Source organism: Xenopus laevis, chromosome 5L, assembly GCF_017654675.1.
Source record: "Xenopus laevis strain J_2021 chromosome 5L, Xenopus_laevis_v10.1, whole genome shotgun sequence".
In the NCBI taxonomy this organism is placed as follows: domain Eukaryota; kingdom Metazoa; phylum Chordata; class Amphibia; order Anura; family Pipidae; genus Xenopus; species Xenopus laevis.
The window spans coordinates 23,668,756-23,690,336 of record NC_054379.1 but is presented as its reverse complement, the minus strand read 5'-3'; the positions used below and the strand labels follow the sequence as shown (position 1 = coordinate 23,690,336).

General features: G+C 45.8%; 1 protein-coding gene across 7 annotated transcripts; it reads right to left on the bottom strand.

Annotated features, from left to right (window-relative positions):
- Window positions 1–1,257: 1,257 nt before the first annotated feature.
- tjap1.L (tight junction associated protein 1 (peripheral) L homeolog) lies at window positions 1,258–21,272 on the bottom strand. Of its 7 annotated transcripts, none has more exons than XM_018262150.2 (11): window positions 21,139–21,272; window positions 19,918–20,050; window positions 16,092–16,227; window positions 14,412–14,465; window positions 12,290–12,414; window positions 8,694–8,722; window positions 6,794–6,955; window positions 5,544–5,610; window positions 4,534–4,641; window positions 4,047–4,130; window positions 1,258–3,849 (listed from the first exon to the last, which is right to left on the bottom strand). In XM_018262150.2, exons 5-11 carry the CDS (start codon window positions 12,401–12,403, stop codon window positions 2,641–2,643), a joined length of 1,773 nt encoding a protein of 590 aa, XP_018117639.1. In that variant the 5' UTR covers window positions 12,404–12,414; window positions 14,412–14,465; window positions 16,092–16,227; window positions 19,918–20,050; window positions 21,139–21,272; the 3' UTR covers window positions 1,258–2,640.
- Between the last annotated feature and the right edge of the window lie 309 nt (window positions 21,273–21,581).

Here is a 21,581-nt window from a genome sequence, read left to right as displayed (position 1 = left end):
GGGCAGAAAGGATTTAACTGCTGGCTAATTCTCATAGGAAGTTGGCCAGTGCCATGTTCAAGTCCAGTAAGCATGATGAGAATTCTCCTTTTTTGTCCCCCCCAATAGACGTCATTTACTTTTGGGGCTTACATCTCTATAGGGGAAAAGTCAACTTAACCTTGAGCTGATTTTTCAAAACCTTGGCAGAAATAATTCCTGGTAAAACTAACTACTTCCGATATACAGAGCTGCCATTCACTCTATATTATGCCAGCAGGTTGGTATTTGCCCACTGTTCAGATGGGTGTGGGGCTTCATCATCGTAAGTTCTGGTTGGGTTATGATCTTTCTAGTGGTTACACAAACACTGCAACCTAATAGTACCGATACGGCTGAGAATACATTTTTATTAATCAGAGTGGCTCGTATTTCTTTGGTATTGATTTTTAGAAGATTTCGATTGTGCTAATAAATCAGTTAGTTTCGTTGCATGTATATTAACTGATAAAGGGATATACTAGCTCCCCTCTTGATCAAGCCATTACGGCCAATGGCAGATGGCCCAATTTGGCACTGCATTGCCTAATTGAGTCTCCCATATCTACAGCCAAATTGTACATGTAGATTGTATAGTGTATGCATTCTACAATTTGTATGTGAAAGTCCCAGTCTGTGCAGACCATGAATATCTAAGGGCAACAAGTTGTGTTTTGGCCCAGATTTAACATGTAAATGAAATCAGCAACTACTATTCATGTTTATGGGATATCGTTCTCTGGGATAAGAGAGAAGTGCTCTCCACTGGCCAATGTGTTTAGATTGGCACCAAAACATCTTCTGAAATAGAAAATGTGGTCCCCCAGAGCAATGTATTGGGGCTTTCACAATATATACCTGGCCTCATCTCTATTGTGCCAGCTAAAATAATTCAATTGGTCAAGGAACCTGATTGAGCCTTGATGCGGTTCTCTCCCAGCAGAGATCACTAGGACCATATAATGATCTGACTGGGTGCCAGACAATCACGTCATTCCTATTTGGTGCACATTGGTGGGAAAATTGAGGAAAGATCCGAAGGTGAAGCTTTATACGGACAATGACGAGACTAAATGTTGAAGGCCAATGCTGTCCTGAGAGGATGGAGAAACAGGAATGAAAGTAATGGACAATGTTTGTGGTTGTGCTTCTGTGCCAGCCTGGGGGCCTGAGGGGACGTTAGTGACGCATGAACTGCTTATGTTTCCCTTCCCACCAATAAAAAGGAAATAAATACGGTATTTTAAAATAGTTTTATTTCTCCTTGGAAAATAGACAGATCTGAAAAACTCTGGAAAATAATACTAAATGCAATTAACAGTCTGAGATCTGTAGGATGGGGGTGGGACAATGATTATAGCAGGTAATACTGCCCTGGTACAAGTCTGGATGGAACACTGAGCCGATGCACAAAGTCAAACACACAAAAGCAGCTCGGGGGGGGGGGGGGATACACACAGGAAATAAAAATGAGAAGATTCAAGCTCTTAGGAAGAGCAACCAAACAATGATCAGTGGTTCCCAACACTGGACCTGCAGAACTCTTTCCAACGATCCTGTAGATAAGTTGCTGTTAGTTTTAAGGCCTTGTAACCTAAAGCAACCCAATTCCTGGACTATTGCAGATAGAAGACATAACACATCTGGTTGCTATAAGATTCTAAGCCAGGAGCCCAATTGCTACTATATTAGTCACTATATGTGACTATATTTGTAGCTACTATAAAGAGCTAATTGTTTAGTTTTAGTCGGATCTAAGGGCACAGAGTGGGTGCAAGGGTCCATATAGTTGTGCAGCTGGGAGCGAGTTCTGATACCACTGGACAGGTTAGAGAACATGTGTCCCACAGGAGGGGTAAGGACACCACAATGTTTATTTCAAAATTCAAACTAAAGCCAAAAACAAAGGAAAATAACCAGACAAGACCCCCTGCAGCATACTGCAACCCCTGTACAGGGAAAAGAAGCACCGCAGGGGTGAAAAGACCAATGAAAGACTCAAAATTCAGTTAAAAAACATGAAATATTGCAAACGGGAAATGGTGGAACTGTTGCGACTTGATTGGGCAGAGCTTGACCAAAGACCTGGACTATTTCCCCCATGAAACTCTCATTCACCTGTTACCCCCATGCAGAAGCACATTTGGAAGATCCCAGGAGGTGATTTAACCCTTACATTCACATGGAAAAGCTGGATCTTAGGAATGGCTGAAGGCCTGGTACCCTTCCCGGACCACAGGTTAGTGTAAGCGGCACCACAGTGTGCTGAGTTACCCAAGGAACGGAGCCCTGAGCTGCTGTTAGATACTGCTGCAAGGAAGTAATACTTGGTGCAGATCCGGTTGCGCTACCGTGTGCCTGACAGAACCAGCTGACTTTGGCGCTGGTACCTCTATGGCACCACAGACACAATATAAAGGGATTTAGAGGAAGAGACTCCACTGCCAGCTGCACTGCAGCTCCCTTATATTACTATGTTGCAGAATTTAATGCAGTCGTGCTCCACTAGTGTTTAGAAATGCATATTATGATTGTGATGGGTTAGCAGCCAACGGCCTCCGGGCACACACTTCTGGAGTGTCATTGTTATAAGAAGTAATTAAGAACCCCTTAAATACTCCCCTAATTGAGCAGGTTCCCCTGCTCCTGAGCACGTGTCAGGCTGTCCTTTCTGTGAAGGTGATGAACACCCATCCTTTTTGGGCTGCGGTGCGGGCGTGCACTCGGGCGATTCTCCATAAATAGCCCATCATCTCCCTCTACCAGAGTCTTTTGAACGACATCTTCTTCTATTATTCTCTCCTCCTCCATTATTCTCTCCTCCTCTTCTGCTTCCTCTGAAGGCACCAGATGTTCTTCTGGCTCCTCCTCTTCCTCCTCCACTGTTCCAGAGAGCAAGTCCTGGGCCTCTTCCTGGGAGAACTCCTTCCCATACTCATTGGGCAAGTGCCCTCTGCGGTTTCCCATGCTATCTGCTTCAAAGCTGGACTCTCTGCTTCCTGCCCAGCTAAGACCAAAGCTTTCGCGGTCAGAAAAAGCCTGTGCTGCGATACTGAGTTCCTGCATGGAGCTACTGAACCTCTTCTGGAGCTCCACTGCCGTGTCCCTGCTGTATGATGTACGGTGGGCCATAGACCCCTCTGTGCTGGGTGCAGCCCTTTCAACAAACATTCGTTGCCAATTGGCCAACATGTCCTCCTCCGAGCTTGCCGAGCTGGGAGCGGCACTGCTCAGGGGAGAACGGGCAGGGTTATCTGCGCTGCGTGCCCTCTGTGGGTAGCTAGCTGTGGATGCTGGGCTGTTGGGTACAGTACGATGTCGGTCTGGGCTGCCATCCTCCCCTTGCACTAAGCTGAGAGAAATGGCTTGGCGGGTTGCATAGGTGCAGTTGGGCAGTGGGCTGTTTTTTGGGATCCTCACCTTCTCATCGGAGAACTCAATGACTTTGCGTCCAGGGTACATTGGGTGAGGCGGAGGAGGGGTAGGATATGGGTTGAGTTTTTCAAAGGTGGGTGGATCTTCTGAAGTACTATCTACACTGCCCTGGTGCTGGAGACTCCCATTCTGCTGCTGCCGGCCCTCTCTCGATCTCTCTCCACAACCGCTCATGTCCACGTGCACAAAGACATCCTCTGCCGTCGGGCCGCTGCCACTACTGGAGGTGGCAGAGTTTAGAATTAAGGACTCTGGCTTTTCCAGCACTCGTGCAATGACGGAGGTGGGCACCACATCGGACTGTGAAAGGCCTGATGGGCTATCCTGCCCAGAGCCCGGCGAAGTGACAGAAATTTGCATATGTTTGGAGACGAGGTCCTGAAGCTTGTAGGGAAGCTGTAGAACAGAACAAGCACTCAGGTTATACTGTACATAGAGCAAACACTCAACCAGGTGATCTTGCACAGTAGTCTCACACTTGCATTGTCTCACACTAAGACCCTTAGTTTATACTCTACTCCCACTGTCTCACACTCAGCCCCTCAGCATATACTTACATAGGTACGCATTAAGCCCCTCAACATTATACTCACATCGGCAAACTTGTGGTTCCGGAAGTGCGACTTGTTACATTTCAAGAGCTGCACAGCAAGGTTACAGTCTTGCCGATACCGGTCCTGCAATGAGTGGCCACAAGTGTTACCAAAGAAACCATGCTCCACCCTATAATCTACTGTCCTATTCCATCTGCCTGATATACAATTACCCCCTAATGTTCTACTTCACCATGTGTCTCACCCACTGCCACTGTCTCACTGCCTGATAGCTTGTGTTACAGCAAGCAGCCCCTCCACCCTTGCCCCCCCCCCCCCGATATGCTCTGAGAGCCTGTATTACAGCTAGGGTTGCCACCTTTTCTGGAAAAAAACACGGGCTTCCTATTTATTTATCTATTTTCCCTATTAATAACATTGGGATCGGCCATCAATTTTACCGGCCAGACAGGTAAAATACCAGCCAGATGGAAACCCTAACTACAGCCTACAGTCCTAGCAGTCCCAGCCTTATCCCCAGACTTACATTCAGCTCTTCCAGTTTGTTGATAGTGGTTTTTGCATCCAGCAGTTTGTTGGTGAGCTCCACAATCTCCCAGTCCAAGGTTTTCCTGTCCATCTCGGCTTTCTTTATCTGTGAGGGACAAAAGGAACAGTGAAGGAGACATGAAAATTAAAGTGAATTCTGGGGTGGTGCACACAGGTAGATTGGAGAAACGCTTCCCCAATAAGATCACCGGACAGGACAGAAGGCAAGAAGGGATTCCAGAAATCTGAGGGAATAATACAAATAATAATAATAAACCTTCATGTGGGACTTAGGTCTAACATTTAGTGGGTGTGAGTAAGGGGCAACAAGGAGAGGACTGGAGGCCCAGACACTATGAGATGGAAATCAAACACAGGAGCAACCAAACCCTCCTCCAATCTACCAAACGCAACTGAATAGATCCAACTCTGGCTCAGCGAGGCCTGGATGGAAGAGTGACAGCATGAGGCAGAGAGAGAGAAAGAAGAAAGAGACAAGTGAATTTGAACTTAATAATATTTGGCTCTCATACCTCTAGCCCTAATCTATGCAACAGCACCCATGGCTCCCATACCATGCTACTGTGCTAAACTATATACAGCCCACATGGCTCTCTAATGTCGCTAATGTTAAGCTCTGTACATTTTGCCTGGTTGGCTAAGGACCTTAAAGGGGCCTACAACCATATAGAACATGCCCATGCACCTATAGATTTACTCTCTTTAGTCAGGCTATGAGCAAAACTAGGGAGTTGCCTATTGTATGAAGCAAGTTTGACTGACGTTGTCCTTGCTCCCCGGGCAAATATAGTGAGATGGGGTTCTCTATGCATTGTAAAAACTACAGTGCTGGCTTTTAACATGGAAGAACCCAAAGAAACACAGCAGAATGAAGAACACCAAAATGGTTAAAGTAAATGAAAAGTCAGTAACATGCGCAATGTAGTATAACCCAGTTAAAGGCTGAAAGGGTTAATGTCAGGTTAAGACTGGAATTGTGGGTAATACCAGAGTATGCAGCTTCTCCTCCAGGTCCTGATTGGCTCTCTGGGAGGCGGTGTAGCTGTTCTGTAGCCTGTGGAGCACAGACAACAGGCACCACTTAACACAATGAGATACAAAAGACGGGGGCACTGATGCATCAGAGGTAGACAATTGTGATATGGTGAAAGAACTGTTCATGACATGACATGGTATTAACCTGCAATTATCTTTATTGTAATTTTTTATAATTGTGACCATCACAATAAAGGTGATTGCAGGTTAAAGGACCAGTAACATCAAAAAAAAATCGTTAGTATACATCGAAAAATAAACACCAACACAAATTAAACTTTTAAATTGCAAAGCCTTTATTAAAAAATAACTTACTGCAACTCCACTTGCCCTCCTCTTCAGAAAAGGTGACCATCCATTCTGCAGCAGTTGTTTTCTCCTCCCTGGCTATCTCTCCTGGCCACCCTATGTCTGGCGTGCTCTGCCGGCAAGATTGGGGCAGCTAAACCCATTGCCTCTCCAGCCTGAACCCTCCTCCTGCTATAGCCGTGCAGCCCAGAGACTAGGGAAGGACCACCACATCCACACTGAGGGGAGGGGGGCAGCCCCTGACACCGGCGCAGAGTGTGTTTGCTGATACAGGAGTCTCCAGGAAGGAATTAGCACTAGTTTTTCGCTCTGCCTGTTTCAGTATTACCAATAAAACCGAGAAAATGGCTGTGTGTGTGCAAAGCTTAGAGAAGAAGCTGCCTGTCTCTGCCGTGGTACTGGCCGCTGCTGGGAGCCGTTTCCTTGGATTTGCACTCAAGTTTTCCCCGGGGAGCTAATGGTTGTGTACTGTCCCCCCGACTGGGCGCTGGAAGTGCGGCTGGAACTGTGCCCCCCTCCACTGAGTGTGGTGGTCCTTCCCTGGTCTCTGGGCTGCGAGGCTATAGCAGGAGGAGGGTTCAGGCTGGAGAGGCGACTGGTCCTTTAAGACCATGTCATGTCAACATTTCTTTTACCATATGTATTTGGATTCAGAGGACGGTGGATTGCAGAGTAATGTGACCAAGTTATTCAGGTACAGGTAAGAAGTGGGTGGCACGTACCTCTTCTATCTGCCAACCTCTACTCCAGGCCCTTATCCCCCCACCGTCTGCACATTGAGACCCTTCCCCTGCCTGCATGCTGGTGCCCATAATCTTCACCTGTGCCCTGATGCCACTAAGTGGAAGTCCCAGGAATCCCCTGCCGAGTTATTGGGACTGGCCACAACCTACCTTCGGAATTTGTCCTTAAGTTTTTCCAGTTCCTCTCTGTTGCGGTTAAGTTCCATCTCTAAGTACTGACCCCGAGCATCCACTTCATGTTCCATGGCTTCCATTTTGGTGGTGGCATAGGCCAGGCGGCGACCCAACTCATCATTTTGGTGCTGCAGAAACCTGAGACAAAGTAGCAAAGGGTAAGTCATCGAAGACAGGAAGGAAGTCATCTTTAATTTCACATAAATTTCATAAACTAGCTCTCCACTGACTGTCCATTGGCTCAGGATATAAAGCTCTCCTACCAACTCCCCATTGGCCCAGAATAAAGACCTCTTCTACCGACTCCCCATTGGCTCAGAATATAAAGTTCTCCCACCAACTGTCCATTGGCTCTAGTACTAAAGCTCTTCCACCAACTCCCCATTGGATCAGGATATAAAGCTCTCCCACCAACTCCCCATTGGCTCAGGTACTAAAGCTCTCCAACCAACTCCCCATTGGCTCAGGAAATAAAGCTCTCCCCAATGATTCCCTCAATGGCTCAGGATATAAAGCTCTCCCACCAACTCCCCATTGGCTCAGGTAATAAAGCTCTCCCCACAATGGCTGAAAATATAAAGATCTCCCCACCAACTCCCCATTGGCTCAGGATATAACGCTCTCCCCAATGATCCCCACATTGGCTCAGGAAGGCTCTCCCACTAACTCCCCGTTTGCTCGGAATACGAAGCTCTACCACTGCCCTCAACTGACTCAGTATATAAAGTTCCCCCACCAACTCCCCATTGGCTTAGGATAAAGCTCTCCCCACTGATCCCTACATTGGTTTAGGATATAAAGCTCTTCCATTGACTGCCCAATCAGCTGAAAATACAACACACTTAGATATAAAGGTCAGAGAGAGCCTCCTGTTGCAGCCAGTAAATATTCAGCACTGGATGACATAAGAAAGAACCACCCAGGGTGCTGATGGAGCTGCTCGCTATACAGTCACATGCTGTCCTGACAGGGATTTAATTGACTGGCCAACTGGTACTATTGATCCTGCCGTGACGCTGGTACATGAATCTAACAATGAATGAAGCATCACTAACAGCAGTAAGGCAATCCCAGCACCCAGCACTAACCTCTACTAGCCCCAAAATTATTTCCTGATGTTGTAAAATATGGTGCAAACGTAGGGGGGAAAATGAACATCTACCCCCATTATGAGACAGATTTCTGTTCCAAAGAGAGTTATCTTCTATGAATGACAAGCACGGGTAAATATAAGGATAGGGGAAAGAAACCCCCTATTACTCAGCTTGGAATTGTCCAGCATAGGGCTCCTAATGGAGAGTCTGCCCTCTGACGTACATAAATACTCTCATCAATAGGGAGCACAGAGGTCAGACCATATTGACTTCTAAATCAATAGTGTTAATAAAGGGTAACAAAATTTCCCTTCAGCCCCTGGATGTCCCCAATAAGGTGCAATGGATCAAATGCCCCCATGGCTGCCAATCAGAGTGAGCTTCAGGGTTAATACAAGTCTCAAGTGATGAATACAAAGGGTCGGGGCTCATCAAAAAATAGGGGGAGGGTCCAGAGTTTGATGTTTTTTATGTAATTTGCCCTAAACCCCTAAGCTTAGCCTCTCAGCAGCATCCCAGAGCCACCGACTCACAAAAGATTCCTAACATTATTACTATCTTATAGGGTTGCTGAACATATGGGCTGGTACAGTACATAAAATTCACAATTTCTAGCCAGTCTTTTTTTAGGCTTTACATCATCCATTGTCTTAAGTTGTTTTACCTCTGGCATGGCATGTTCTACAGACATCCCCAAACCCAGAGGCAGCCCATGTGACTGTGAGAAGGAAAGTTGAGGGGCAGATTTATTAAGCAGGTTATTCCAATGACCCAATACTTACTGGATACGCTCCCCTTCTGTCTGCGGCTCCTGGGGAGAAGGAGAAATAGAATCAGTTACATGACCCTGCGCATTCACACACACGGACACCACCATGCCAAGGGGCAGAAGCTCTGACAATGCCCAGCACTACATCAGATCCAGGAGCAGAAAAACCCCAAATATAGGTATGGGACCTGTTATCCAGAATGCTCAGGACCTGGTGTTTTCCGGATAACAAGTTATGAAGATCCAAATTACGAAAGATTTAAGTCTACTAGAAAATCATGTAAACATTAAATAAACCCAATAGGCTGGTGCTTCCAATAAGGATTAATTATATCTTAGTTTGTGTCAAGTACAATATTCTGTTTTATTATTACAGAGAAAAAGGAAATAATTTTTAAACATTTGGTTTATTTGGATAAAATTGAGTCTATGTGAGACGGCCTTTCCATAATTTCTGGATACCGGGTTTCCGGATAACGTATCCCATACCTGTACACAGATAACTGAATTAGACATTATGTAGGTTCATGTAGGGCACATCATTAAGCATCAAGAGACTGTAAATCTCTATATAGAGAGTACTTTATGTGCCTGGAGAACAGCTCGATGTGCCATTACGATAATGTTATTAAACGGATGGTTCACCTTCAAGTTAACTTTTAGTATGTTATAGACTGGTTAATCGATACTGCTTTACAATTGGCCTTTATTTTTTCTTTGTTTATAGTTTTTGAATTGTCTTCTTCAGACTCTTTCTAACTTTCAAATGCTCTGTAAGTCTACCAACGAATTGTTATTGCTACTTTTTTACTCATCTTTCTATGCAGGACCTCATTTTAATTTCCCAGTCTCTTATTTACATTAGTGCATGGTTGCTAGGGTAATTTGGACCCTAGCCACCAGTTTGCTGAAATCGCAAATTGAAGATCTGCTGAATAAAAAGTTAAATAAAACAATAAATAAGCAAACTGTATAAGAATATCTACATCAGCAATCCACAACCAGTAGCTCTTGAGCAACATGTTGCTCTCCAACCCCTGGGATGTTACTCTCAGTGGCCTCAAAGCAGGTGCTTATTTTTGAATTCCTAACTTGGACACATGTTTTGGTTGCTTAAAAACCAGATGTACTGCCAACCAGAGCCTTCTGAAGGTTGCCAGTACACATAGGGGCCAATAGCCAATCACAGCCCTTATTTGGCAGCACCCAGGAACATTTTTCATGCTTGTGCTGCTCCCCAACTCTTTTTACATCTGAATGTTGCTCACGGGTGAAAGAGGTTGGGGACCCCTGCTCTACATCATACTAAAAGTTCAAGGTGAACAACCCCTTTCAATAGGAGGTAGCCAATAGCATGTTGCATAGCCTGAATTGTCCTTCAACACACACACCCTGCTATTTGGAAGGCTGGATTACAGAGCAACAGAGGGAAGTCCAACAGTTTCTACATTTCCTGTACTCAATTATTTAAGGAAGAAGAAAAAACTCCCAGCAGACCAGATGCCAATTCAGATTTTATGTATCACAATGCCTGTCAAGGTCTGATACTGCTGAAAAGTCTGAGAGTCAGATAACCCACAACCCCTTTATGAATATTAAAGGGATTCGCATGCTGTCCAGATCATGGAGTTGTTGGTTCATGGTTCCCTGCAATACTGTGGGCAAACAAGGCAGCAGTGTGTAGCTGCTTTCAATACAATCTCATAATGTCTAGCATCAGGCAAAGGCTTCTTGGTATCGTAGTCTGGACCACGGACTCACTTCAGCAACTCGGCGATATGGACCAGGGCTGGAGAGTATAGTGCAAGGGAGTGAGAGAAATAAACAGACTGAGGGGTAAAGAAGTGACTTAGAGGGGGAAAGTAAAAGGCAGGAGAGAGAATGGAGAAAGAAAATTGCTGGATAAGGACAAAAGGGCAAATATGAAAAGAAGCAGGATATTACATACACTTGTGAACAATTACCCTCCTATTATGAGACATGATTTCTGTTCCAAAGAGGTTTATCTTTTAATAATAACAGACAGGGGTAAATATATGGATGGATAAATATAGTTAGAATCAGATTTATGCTGCTGGGAGGTACTTTCTGTGGAAACCAATGGGAGAGAAAATTAGGCCAATGAGAGAACACTGAATAATGAATTAATAATTCAAGGAAATGATTTCAATAAGCTTCAGATTAAACCCTGGCACAGCCTTTGCACTACTAAAAAAATATAAATATTTCAGGAACCAATAGTATTGTTTTGCCACCAAGATTTTGTGTTTAATTGCCATGAAGTAAGGTATACAGTGTGTAGACTGAAGCTTTTTGGATACTAGGTTTCCAGATAGCAGATGGTAAGAGTGGGGATAGTGTAAAAAGGGAGCTGGTGGTAAAAATGTGGGGCTGGAGGGTTACATGTGGTAGGGGATAAGACAGGATGAGAGAGAAGCATAGGCGAAGGCTGAAATAAAGGAGGAAGCTGGAAGGTCACATGTACAAGTAGATAAGAAAGCAGTAAAGCAGTTATTGATGAGAAAGGCAGAAGTGGGCACTTACCTTACTGTGACTGCCAGTTAGTGAGGAGGAAACCCTAGGGGAGGGGCTTCTAGCCTCTGGGCTCAGGTGGGAGACTGAGGAGAGGGAATCTGTGTCCACGTAACTCAGCTCAGATGAGATTTGAGGCTTTCCCATTCTGGCCACTGAAGGCTTCTTTTGTCTAGTACCCTCCCTCAACCCTGACTCCTGATGCTGAAACTCTAATGCCACTGCCTCAGCCTGGCCAATAGTCCTCTCATTCCTCTCTGTGATTTTTGTATTGTCCGCTGAGCGCCCTGGAGACTTCGACCTCCTGCGCCCTGACCTGCTTGAGGTGTCTACAAGGTCCAGAGACCTCCGGGCCCCAGATCCTTCTACCCACTGATCAGAGGTGGGGGATTCTTCATCAGTACTGCGCCCAGAAGCCTTTGGCCTGCACCCCGGCATATTTGTGGGGCTCAACACCCTGAAAGTTATCTCATCCAAGAACTGGGAGAAGCGAGCCTTGTCCTCTTGGCTCTTGTTGTCTGGGGACGGGGTGCGGAATCTCCTCAAATCTCTAAGAGACGGTGAGGGGGCCACGGGAGAGTTCAGCCTCTCCGTCAATCTCCATGCTGAATTGCCCTGTGCTTCCGAGGTGAGACTGAGGGTGCCAGGGTGTTTCAGGATGCTCTTGAGTGGTTGCGCACAGGGAGACTGTTGCTGGCCTTTCCTGGGTGCCAGCACCTCAGCAGTTTCCTTGAATGCCAGGCTGCGCTCCAGGCTTCGGCTCTTCCCCTCCCGCTGCTGCCCTGTTGCCACTGCAATGTTTTCTTCACTGCGGCTAAGGAACTTCCGCAACCCCCTTAGCCTGGAACCCCTGCTCTGTTTTCCCTTGGCTTGCAATGACCTTACCCTGCGGAGCAATGCGTTGGCTCTGCCCCTGCGTACCCCCTGCCCCTCGCCATCTTTATCATTGCTGGATGCTAAAGACCAAGTAGAAGAGCAGCTGAAATTGCTGGCATCGGAGCCATCTTTTAGTTCCGCTACCTGTGCCCGCTTATAGCAGGTGCCCTGCTGGTGCAGTGGTATCTGTTTTGCTTTTACCTGACTCACTTTCTCCGGCACATCCTCTCGAGGCCCTGGTGGCTCATGCCGTGTCTCCCGGTGCTGCGGCGGAGCTTTACGGTAAGGCTTCTTGGTGGAGGCAGTGCTGGTCATTCTTTTTGCTCCTGCCAGAAAGGAAAGCAGAGGGCATCAGGGGCATAGAGGAGCCTGTAATGTCTTGGCAGAGGCAGAAGGTAATTGAGAACGCAGAACAACTGCAGGGAAGCCTTGTCTGCTTGCGTACCACTGACTTCACTCCACACACACACATATATAGGAGCAGCCACAGGCTCCATATTGATCCATGCAATGGGCGTGCAATTCAGCAGGGAAATGGCTATTGACCCAGCAGAAACAGCAGTGCACGGGGGAGGGGCAGCAGTGCAGAACAGCGCAAAGGGGCTCAAAATAAGGAAGGAAAAGGCGAAAATTCTTTAGAATGGTAAAAATTGTTGCAAAATCAGATGCAAAGAGAAGGTGGCTTCTCTTAGCACAACTGCACCACATGCAGGAAAGCAGCTATACCCGTGAGCTTACAGTTAATTCATGAGGATTCTGAAAAAAGAAGGGTACAGTGGCATGCACAGTCACAGGGCAGAAGGGCAACCAATCAAACAGAATGTCCATTCTAACCCACAACCAGGCAGCACTAATGGCACAAACTTCTCTATTCTATCCCTGCACCCGGGCACACGCACAAGCACCTGCTTTGAGGTCCCTGAGAGCACTAGTTGGAGATACAGCAATAAGCTACATCCTCATACTGTACTGTCTAAGGGAAACAATATGGGACCTCACCTTCCATATGTATAAATAGAGATATCCAGAGAGGGAATGTTCTGGGCACACAATAAGCTATACCCTCATACTGTACTGTCTAAGGACACCTCCTGCCCATATGTACAAATACAAGTTATAATGAATCAAAAAGAAAGGAGAGCCCTGGAGCTAAAAGTGCAGGGGTTGCATGACAAGGGACCCGAATGACCAGCAACACAATTACACTGGTTTATGTTCAGAGATTGAAAGAATCCGATGTAATTGTGACTAGGTGAGAAGGAATGAGTTAAAGGGGTTGATCACAATTAAATTAACTTTTAGTATGATGGATAGAGTCATATTCTGAGACAAATTGCCTGTGGTTTTCATTTTTTGTAATTTGTGGTTTTTGAGTTATTTAGCCTTTTATTCAGTGGCTCTCCAGTTTGCAAGTTCAGCAATCTAGTTGCTATGGTCCAAATTACCCTAGCAACCATACATTGATTTGAATAAGAGACTGGAATATGAATAGGAAAAGGCCTGAATAGAAAGCAGAGTTATACAAAGTAGATATAACAACACATTTGTAGCCTTACAGAGCATTCGTATTTTTTAATGGGGTCAATGACCACCATTTTAAAGCTGGAAAGAGTCAGAAGAAGGCAACTATTTAAAAACGATAAAAAAGAAAAAATTAAAACGGATTGAAAAGTTGCTTAGAATTGTCCATTCTATAATACTAAAAGTTAACTTAAAAATGAACCACCCCTTAAAGGACCAGTAACATCAAAAAATGAAATTGTTTTAAAGTAATAAAAATATAAATGCAGTATTGCCCTGCACTGGTAAAACTGCTGTGTTTGCTTCAGAAACACTACTATTGTTTATATAAATAAGCTGTTGTGTAGCAATGGGGGCAGCCAATCAAATGAGAAAAGGCTCAGGTTACACAGTAGATAGCAGATAAGCTCTGTAGAACATAATATTATCTGTTATCCACCATTTAACCTGTGCCATATAGCCTTTTTTCAATTTCCGCCACTGCTACTCAACAGCTTGTTTATATGAACTATAGTAGTGTTTCTGAAGCAAACACACCAGTTTTACCAGTGCAGGGCAACAGTACATGATATTTTCATTACCTTAAAACACTTTAATTTTTTGGTGTTACTGTTACTTTAAGGCAGGAGAAAGCTGGATCAGGGGTGGAGAAAGAGAGGGATGTGATGTCATGGGAAGAAGAAGTTTACCTCTTTTTCTTCTGTGCAAGAAGAAGTAAATCATTGTTACATTATTTGATCCTACAAGTCAAGAGCCATCAAATCCACAACCCAAGAGAAGTAGAATAATGGTTTGTACCTACCAGTAAGAGCCCTTGGATCTGAAGAGTAAATTAGAAGTGTCCGAGTGAGGACCCCTGCAGGCACATACAACAAATATTTTAATCAAACTGTGACTCAAATCTCTAACCACCTCCTAGAAATCTCTGAATGGTTGAACCAATCCCATGTGAACCGGAAATCCAACACTGAGCCGATCATCTTCCCACCTAAGCCAGAAGTCCGACTAATATATTCATTTCCTAGCACAAAATGCAGACAAACTAGGCCATAGCTGGAGAATTGACTATAAACAACACACATTATATATTATGGTAGGTATATATATATATATAATCCAAAGAGGTAAGGTGCACACTGGGATCCTTTGTAGCTTTTTTAAAAAAGATAAATTTTATTCAATACATGTTAAAAGGAGGTCAACGTTTCGGTCTGTTCCTAAGACCTTTATCAAGACCAAAGGTCTTAGGAACAGACCGAAACGTTGACCTCCTTTTAACATGTATTGAATAAAATTTATCTTTTTTAAAAAAGCTACAAAGGATCCCAGTACCTCTTTGGATTCTGTATGCAGCCGCAATTGGTAGCACCTGGGTCAATTGCTCCAGTGGTGTGTGTATGTGTATGTATATATATATATATATATATATATATACATATATATATATATATATATATATATATATATATATATATATATATATATATATGTGACCCTATACAGGTCTTTTATACAGGTCATGGAACTCCATGGTGCCAGAGTGCAGGAGGGGGGGGGAGTCACAGTGAGGGGGTAAGTACAGGGGCGGAACTACCGGGGGAGCAGGGGGTGCGAGCGGGCCAGGGGGGGGAGGCACAGTGAGGAGGTAAGTACCAGAGTGCAGGAGGGGGAGTCACAGTGAGGGGGTAAGTACCAGAGTGCAGAAGGGGGGGAGTCACAGTGAGTGGGTAAGTACCAGAGTGCAGGCGGGGGGGAGTCACAGTGAGGGGGTAAGTACCAGAGTGCAGATGGGGGGGAGTCACAGTGAAGGGGTAAGTACCAAAGTGCAAGAGGGTGAGTCGCAGTGAGTGGGTAAGTACCAGAGTGCAGGAGAGGGAGTCACAGTGAGGGGGTAAGTACCAGAGTGCAGGAGGGGGAGTCACAGTGAGGGGGTAAGTAGCAGAGTGCAAAAGGGGGAGTCACAGTGAGTGGGTAAGTACCAGAGTGCAGGAGGGGGGAGAGTCACAGTGAGGGGGTAAGTACCAGAGTGCAGATGGGGGGGAAGTCACAGTGAAGGGGTAAGTACCAAAGTGCAAGAGGGTGAGTCGCAGTGAGTGGGTAAGTACCAGAGTGCAGGAGGGGGGGAGTCACAGTGAGGGGTAAGTACCAGAGTGCAGGGGGGGGGGAGTCACAGTGAGGGGGTAAGTACCAGAGTGCAAGAGGGTGAGTCGCAGTCAGTGGGTAAGTACCAGAGTTCAGGAAGGGGGGGGAGTCACAGTGAAGGGGTAAGTGAGGGGGTAAGTACCAGAGTGCAAGAGGGGGAGCCACAGTGAAGGGGTAAGTACCAGAGTGCAGGAGCCCCCCCTCCTGCACTCTGGTACTTACCCCTTCACTGTGACTGGTCACAGTGAGGGGGTACGTACCAGAGTGGAAGAGGGGGAGTCACGGTGAAGGGGTAAGTACCAGAGTGCAAGAGGGGGAGGGTAGTTAGTAAGATACTCACAGTGCCACCTGGTCAGGACTCCTTGTTGTTATCACACATGTTCCCTGCTGCTCTTTTTCCTCTTTCCCTCGATCCTTTGTCTTTATCTCCCAGGCAGTTAAGTGTAACCTAACCCTGCAGGCTGTTCTTGCTGCCACTGAAACAAGAGGAGAAATATTCGTCAGCAACCCTATTATTCTAACCATCTCCTCTGCTGCCACATTCTGTCGCCCTGGCAAACGCTGGCCTTTCTCCCCCCCCCCCACTTCCAGTATCCTGTGGTTCTAAAGGCCAACTACACCTAAACACTGTGCTGAATTTATAAAGTAGTTTTTATGTAACTATTTTTCAATCCTATCCCCCTCTCCAACATTCTTATAACTCCTCATCAGTCAGAACCACCAACTCGGTTCCACAAAGTCTCTCTCCAGACAGAACTAACCCATTCAGTTCCAGGAGTCTCTCTCCAGACAGAACTAACCTATTCAGTTCTGAGTCTCTCTCCAGACAGAACTAACCTATTCAGTTCTGAGTCTCTCTCCAGACAGAACTAACCTATTCAGTTCTGAGTCTCTCTCCAGACAGAACTAACCTATTCAGTTCCATGAGTCTCTCTCCAGACAGAACTAGCCTATTCAGTTTCACCGGGTCTCTTAGCTGATACAAGCCATATGCTTTTGGTGCACCAATTGTGTATTTCCTCTGACAGCCAGCAGAGGGAGCTGTGCACATCTTCCACTCCATTACTACTTGTTATATCTAGGAGCAGCCAGCAGGAGGAGTTGTGTGCAAATTTGGTTTCTAGACCAGTTTTGTGATGTATATTCAGTATTCAATATACATGCAGCCTGGATATGTAGTACCGACAGGTCCAACTGGCCTTACATAGCACATGCACTCTGGGTCTACAAAAAAAAAAAAATAATAATAATAATTTACCCTGTGGCACGTAAGGGCTGGTGGCATGGGCACTAAATGGGATGGGTATTAGTTTATACAAAGAATCTATTGGCAGGAGTTCAAAGTTAGTGACCATTAAGTAAATTCTGTTTTCCTAAATGACCTAGGAAGCCGGCACAGTTACAATGAGATAAATTAACAGAGACCAATTTCTCCCTTCTCCCCCCCCCCCACCCACACGCCTGCTGCTTCCCTGCCCTTGAGCCCCCAGGTGTGGCCAGGTACAGACACGCGCAGCTCTGCCACTCCTATTACTTGTCTTTCTTATAACTCCATGCCCCGGGGCCACAAACAGCGTGCCTCGCTGACTTGTATGGGGAAGAATGTAGATGGGGTTTGTGAGCCAGGAATATACACACACACTCGCAGGGAAAGGGGGGCCCAGAGACAAAACATCAGCCACCCACGTCCAGACAAGACCCAGCAGGGCTGGAAACCTGAGCAAACTCTGGAATGAATGTGATAGAGGGAACCTGGCCTTACACTGTGCAGATATCTGTGCCCTGTCGGACCCCCAGCCTGCTTAACTGCATTTGCAACTTGGCTAGGGACTTAAAGGAACAATCAGAAGAAGAAGGCAAATATTTAAAAACGATAAAAAAGAAAAAATGAAGACGAATTGAAAAGTTGCTTAGAATTGTCCATTCTATAATACTAAAAGTTAACCTAAAGGGAACCACCCCTTAAAGGACCAGTAACATCAAAAAATTAAAAGTGTTTTAAAGTAATACAAAACTAATGCAGTGTTGCCCAGCACTGGCAAAATTGCTGTGTTTGCTTCAGAAACACTACTATTGTTTCTATAAATAAGCTGCTGTGTAACCATGGGGGCAGCCATTCAAATGAGAAAAAGGCTCAGGTTAAACAGCAGATAAGCTCTGTAGAACATACTGCTGTTATCTGTTATCCACTATTTAACCTGTGCTACATAGCCTTTTTTCAATTTCTGCCACTGCTACACAGCAGCTTGTTTATATGAACTATAGTAGTGTCTCTGAAGCAAACAGATCAGTTTTACCAGTGCAGGGCAACACTACATTATATTTTCATAACTAACACACAATTTTTTGGTGTTGCTGTTCCTTTAAAGGCAGGTCTGCCACTAGAGACAACTGTCATAGGACCCCCCACATGTAGGCAAGAAGAGTCAGAAGAGTAGGAGAAGAGAGGGGCAGTTGGTGCCAGCATAGTGAGTAATATGGTGCAAAGATGGTGGCGACCACTGGACAAGGGGCCACAGAACTTCACATCCTGTGGCCCATCAATAGTTTCTTTTGCCTGGAGTCCACCAATAAAAGATGGACTTGGGTCCTATAATAATGCCAGAGAGGGGCCCTAGTATCCAATCTAATGAGAGGAGAGATAAGGGTTAAAGGAACAGTAACACCAAAAAATGTTTTACAGAAATGACAATATAATGTACTGTTGCACTGTACTGGAAAAACGGGTGTATTTGCTTCAGAAACTCTACTATAGTTTATATAAACAAGATGTTGTGTAGCAATGGGGGCAGCCCACAGGATACATAGTAGAGAACAGATAAATTCTGAATAATCCCATTGTATACTACAGAGCATATCTGTTATCTGCTGTGTATCCTGTACCTTTTCTACTTTTCCAGCTTTGAATGGCTGCCTCCATGGCCACACACAAGATTGTTTATATAAACTGTTGTAGAGTATCTGAAGCAAACACACCAGTTTTGCCAGCACAACAGTACATTATATTTTCATTACTTTGGGACACTTTAATTTTTTGGTGTTACTGTTTCTTTAAGGAGTTCTTCTCGTCGGTTGGGCAAGGCTTGGACTGACTGGCAGCACAGAGTTGTGAAGGGCAACAAGTGCCACATTATTATGATGATCCTATGCCTCTAATTTGGGCCCTGGCCAATGAAGACATTCCGCTGCATTGTTTCGGTGCCAGGGCCAGCAGGTGGCTCTCAGCACAGAAACAATATCTCTGCTTGGTCTGAAAATGTCAAGTGGGGGTGGATAGAGTGAGAACCCTGGATGTATGCTGAGAGAGGGGTGCCCACTTATCTCACTGACCACTGCCCTACAGATGCCAGGCTCTTGTAGGATTTGATGTCAGGCTCCAGGAAACCCAAGCTGCCAGCTCAGATGTCACCCCCCCCCCACCCAAACAAGGGATGGAAGTGTTGGGTATCAGAGACAACAGGATAAGGTTACAGGTTTGGGACAGAGACACTATAGCTGCGATCAGACACAGCTCACCCTCACCAAGAGCAATGAGGGGTCCTAGCATAGGGCCAATGTATGGGGAGACAAAATAAATGCAGCTTATAGACAATGGCCCCGTTATCCACACACACCTTATCCGCTCCCAATGCAAGAAGCAAGTGGCCGCACCTACTTCAGGGCAGCAAAAGGGAGCAACGAAAGTGCAACGACCAATCACATAGCTGCTACATTTCAGTCTTACTGCTCACAGAATGTATATACTGAGCACCAGGGGGCACTATTGCGTTACAGACTTGATTTTTATCCTTACAGAGAAAAGCCAGCATGGCAGCTCCACTCATAAAAACATAGACACAGACAGATGGATTGAGTCTGGGTGCAAAGATAGAGCACATCAGTGAGCAGAGACTTGACTACCCCCCTTCCCCTATGGAGAGATGGGCAGTAATAAGTACAAGACAAACAAGATGTCACATGACTGAGGTACAGGGAGTTGTCCTATTATAAATTCTGAGTGGACTCAATACAAACACACCATTCTATTCTTAAAGCAGCAATCCATTCCCCCTGCTGGCAAATATTTCCCTTTAATAGGGACGTTAACTCCTCATGGCTGGTGACTTAGTAAATGAAGAATGGTTTGTTTAACTGAATGAAGAGGTTCCCCAATGTAAGACACATACCGGACGGAGGTTCTGTCTCCTGCTGCTCAGCGTTGCCCCCTCCTACTCCCACTTAGCGGCTGCTCATAGGAAACCTTCCAGGCACTAAAGTCCCTCTGCAGCTTACGTGAGTGAGGCACTAAGTCCAGCCGGCCTGCAAGGGAAGACTGGGGTCAAACTCCACAGATCATATGTGCAGAGCGAAGAGCAACTTGTTCTTAAAGTCAGATAAGGCACCAGAGCGTGTATTTAACAGTCTCTCTGCTGGAGTCTAATAATGACAGAGACTACTGAGCTTCACATACATAAAGCGTCTCGCATGAATGTATTAATGGCATGAGTAATGATGGGACAAATCGTAATATATTTACTTTGCTCCTTAACCAAATGTTTCCTTACATATAGTCAATGTGTACATTCTATTCACTGCTCCTATACAGACCAATGGGGAGCAGTGCAGCATGATCCTATCTGATCCCCATTGTAAGCAGCAGTCCTGTCCTGCTTTATGGCTGAGAATCTAGCTATCTGTATAACAGAGCATTCTGTCCTAGTGGCACAAATCCTTTCTGATCCCCATAGTAAGCAGCAGTCCTGCCCTACTTAGTTATCTGTATAAAAGAGCATTCTGTCACATCGGCACAGGTCCTATTTTATCCCCATTGTAAGCAGCAGTACTGCCCTGCTTTATGGCATGCTTTCACCCCCCCCCCCACTCAAATTGTGCATCCCAGTGTGGTGTAATCCCAACGCTAACTGTGCACCCAGTGCAACCCCAACATTAATGGCACACACCTGGGTAGCCTCACCCCAACGGTGAAATCAAAATTGTCTGCACTAGTATCACCCCAGCTACCCACAACTTAATGGGGTGACAATTATTACCTGGACAATCTCACAGATTCTGCAACGAATTATTCGCTGTATTCCCGCACCCCAATAAATAGGTTGAGGAGCTCCCACCCCAGTCGCTTTCTACCAAGTTGGCGCCCCCTTCAACCACCTCACTCTTCCTCACAAAGAAAGCTGCACCGCTACAGTCTGAACACCCGAAGTAATAGACACTCTCAGCAACACCCCCAAAGTACCTCAACTTCTCCCTACGCCCCATCACTTCCCCCTGCAAATGAGCAGCTGCCTCCACACTATAAAGTTACCGCTTCCCCCGACCGACACAAGGTCCCTCTCTCCCTCCCGTCACTCCCATAGTCCGTCTTCTGCAGCCTTCTACTCCTGTCTCACCTCCGGGCCGCCATCTTGCCATAGGGCATGCCGGGTAACACTCTGGAATCCCCCACGTTCAGCGTCTGACGTCGCCATGTCTGTCACGTGATCAGACGGCATAGCGACACTGGCGGTGAGATAAGGTACTTCGGCACAGTGGAGCCTCCTGCACATCCCAAGGGGCTAAACGGGTTAATTAAACTGCACGTTGCACAACCCTGGACCTCGGGACTGTTGCAGAACTGTCAGACAGAGCCGCCATTAGAAATCACGGGGCCCCATACAAAAAAAAAAAAAAAAAACCCCACTCCCATGCCACACCCCTGATCCAACCCAGCCAATGCCAAATTTGTCAAAACCCCACATACTCCCTGGCAAGCCCCGCCCCCTGGAACCCACAAACACCTTAAGATAAACCTGAAACCACAGTGTGCTCCTCCTTTGAACTGTAAGATAAACCC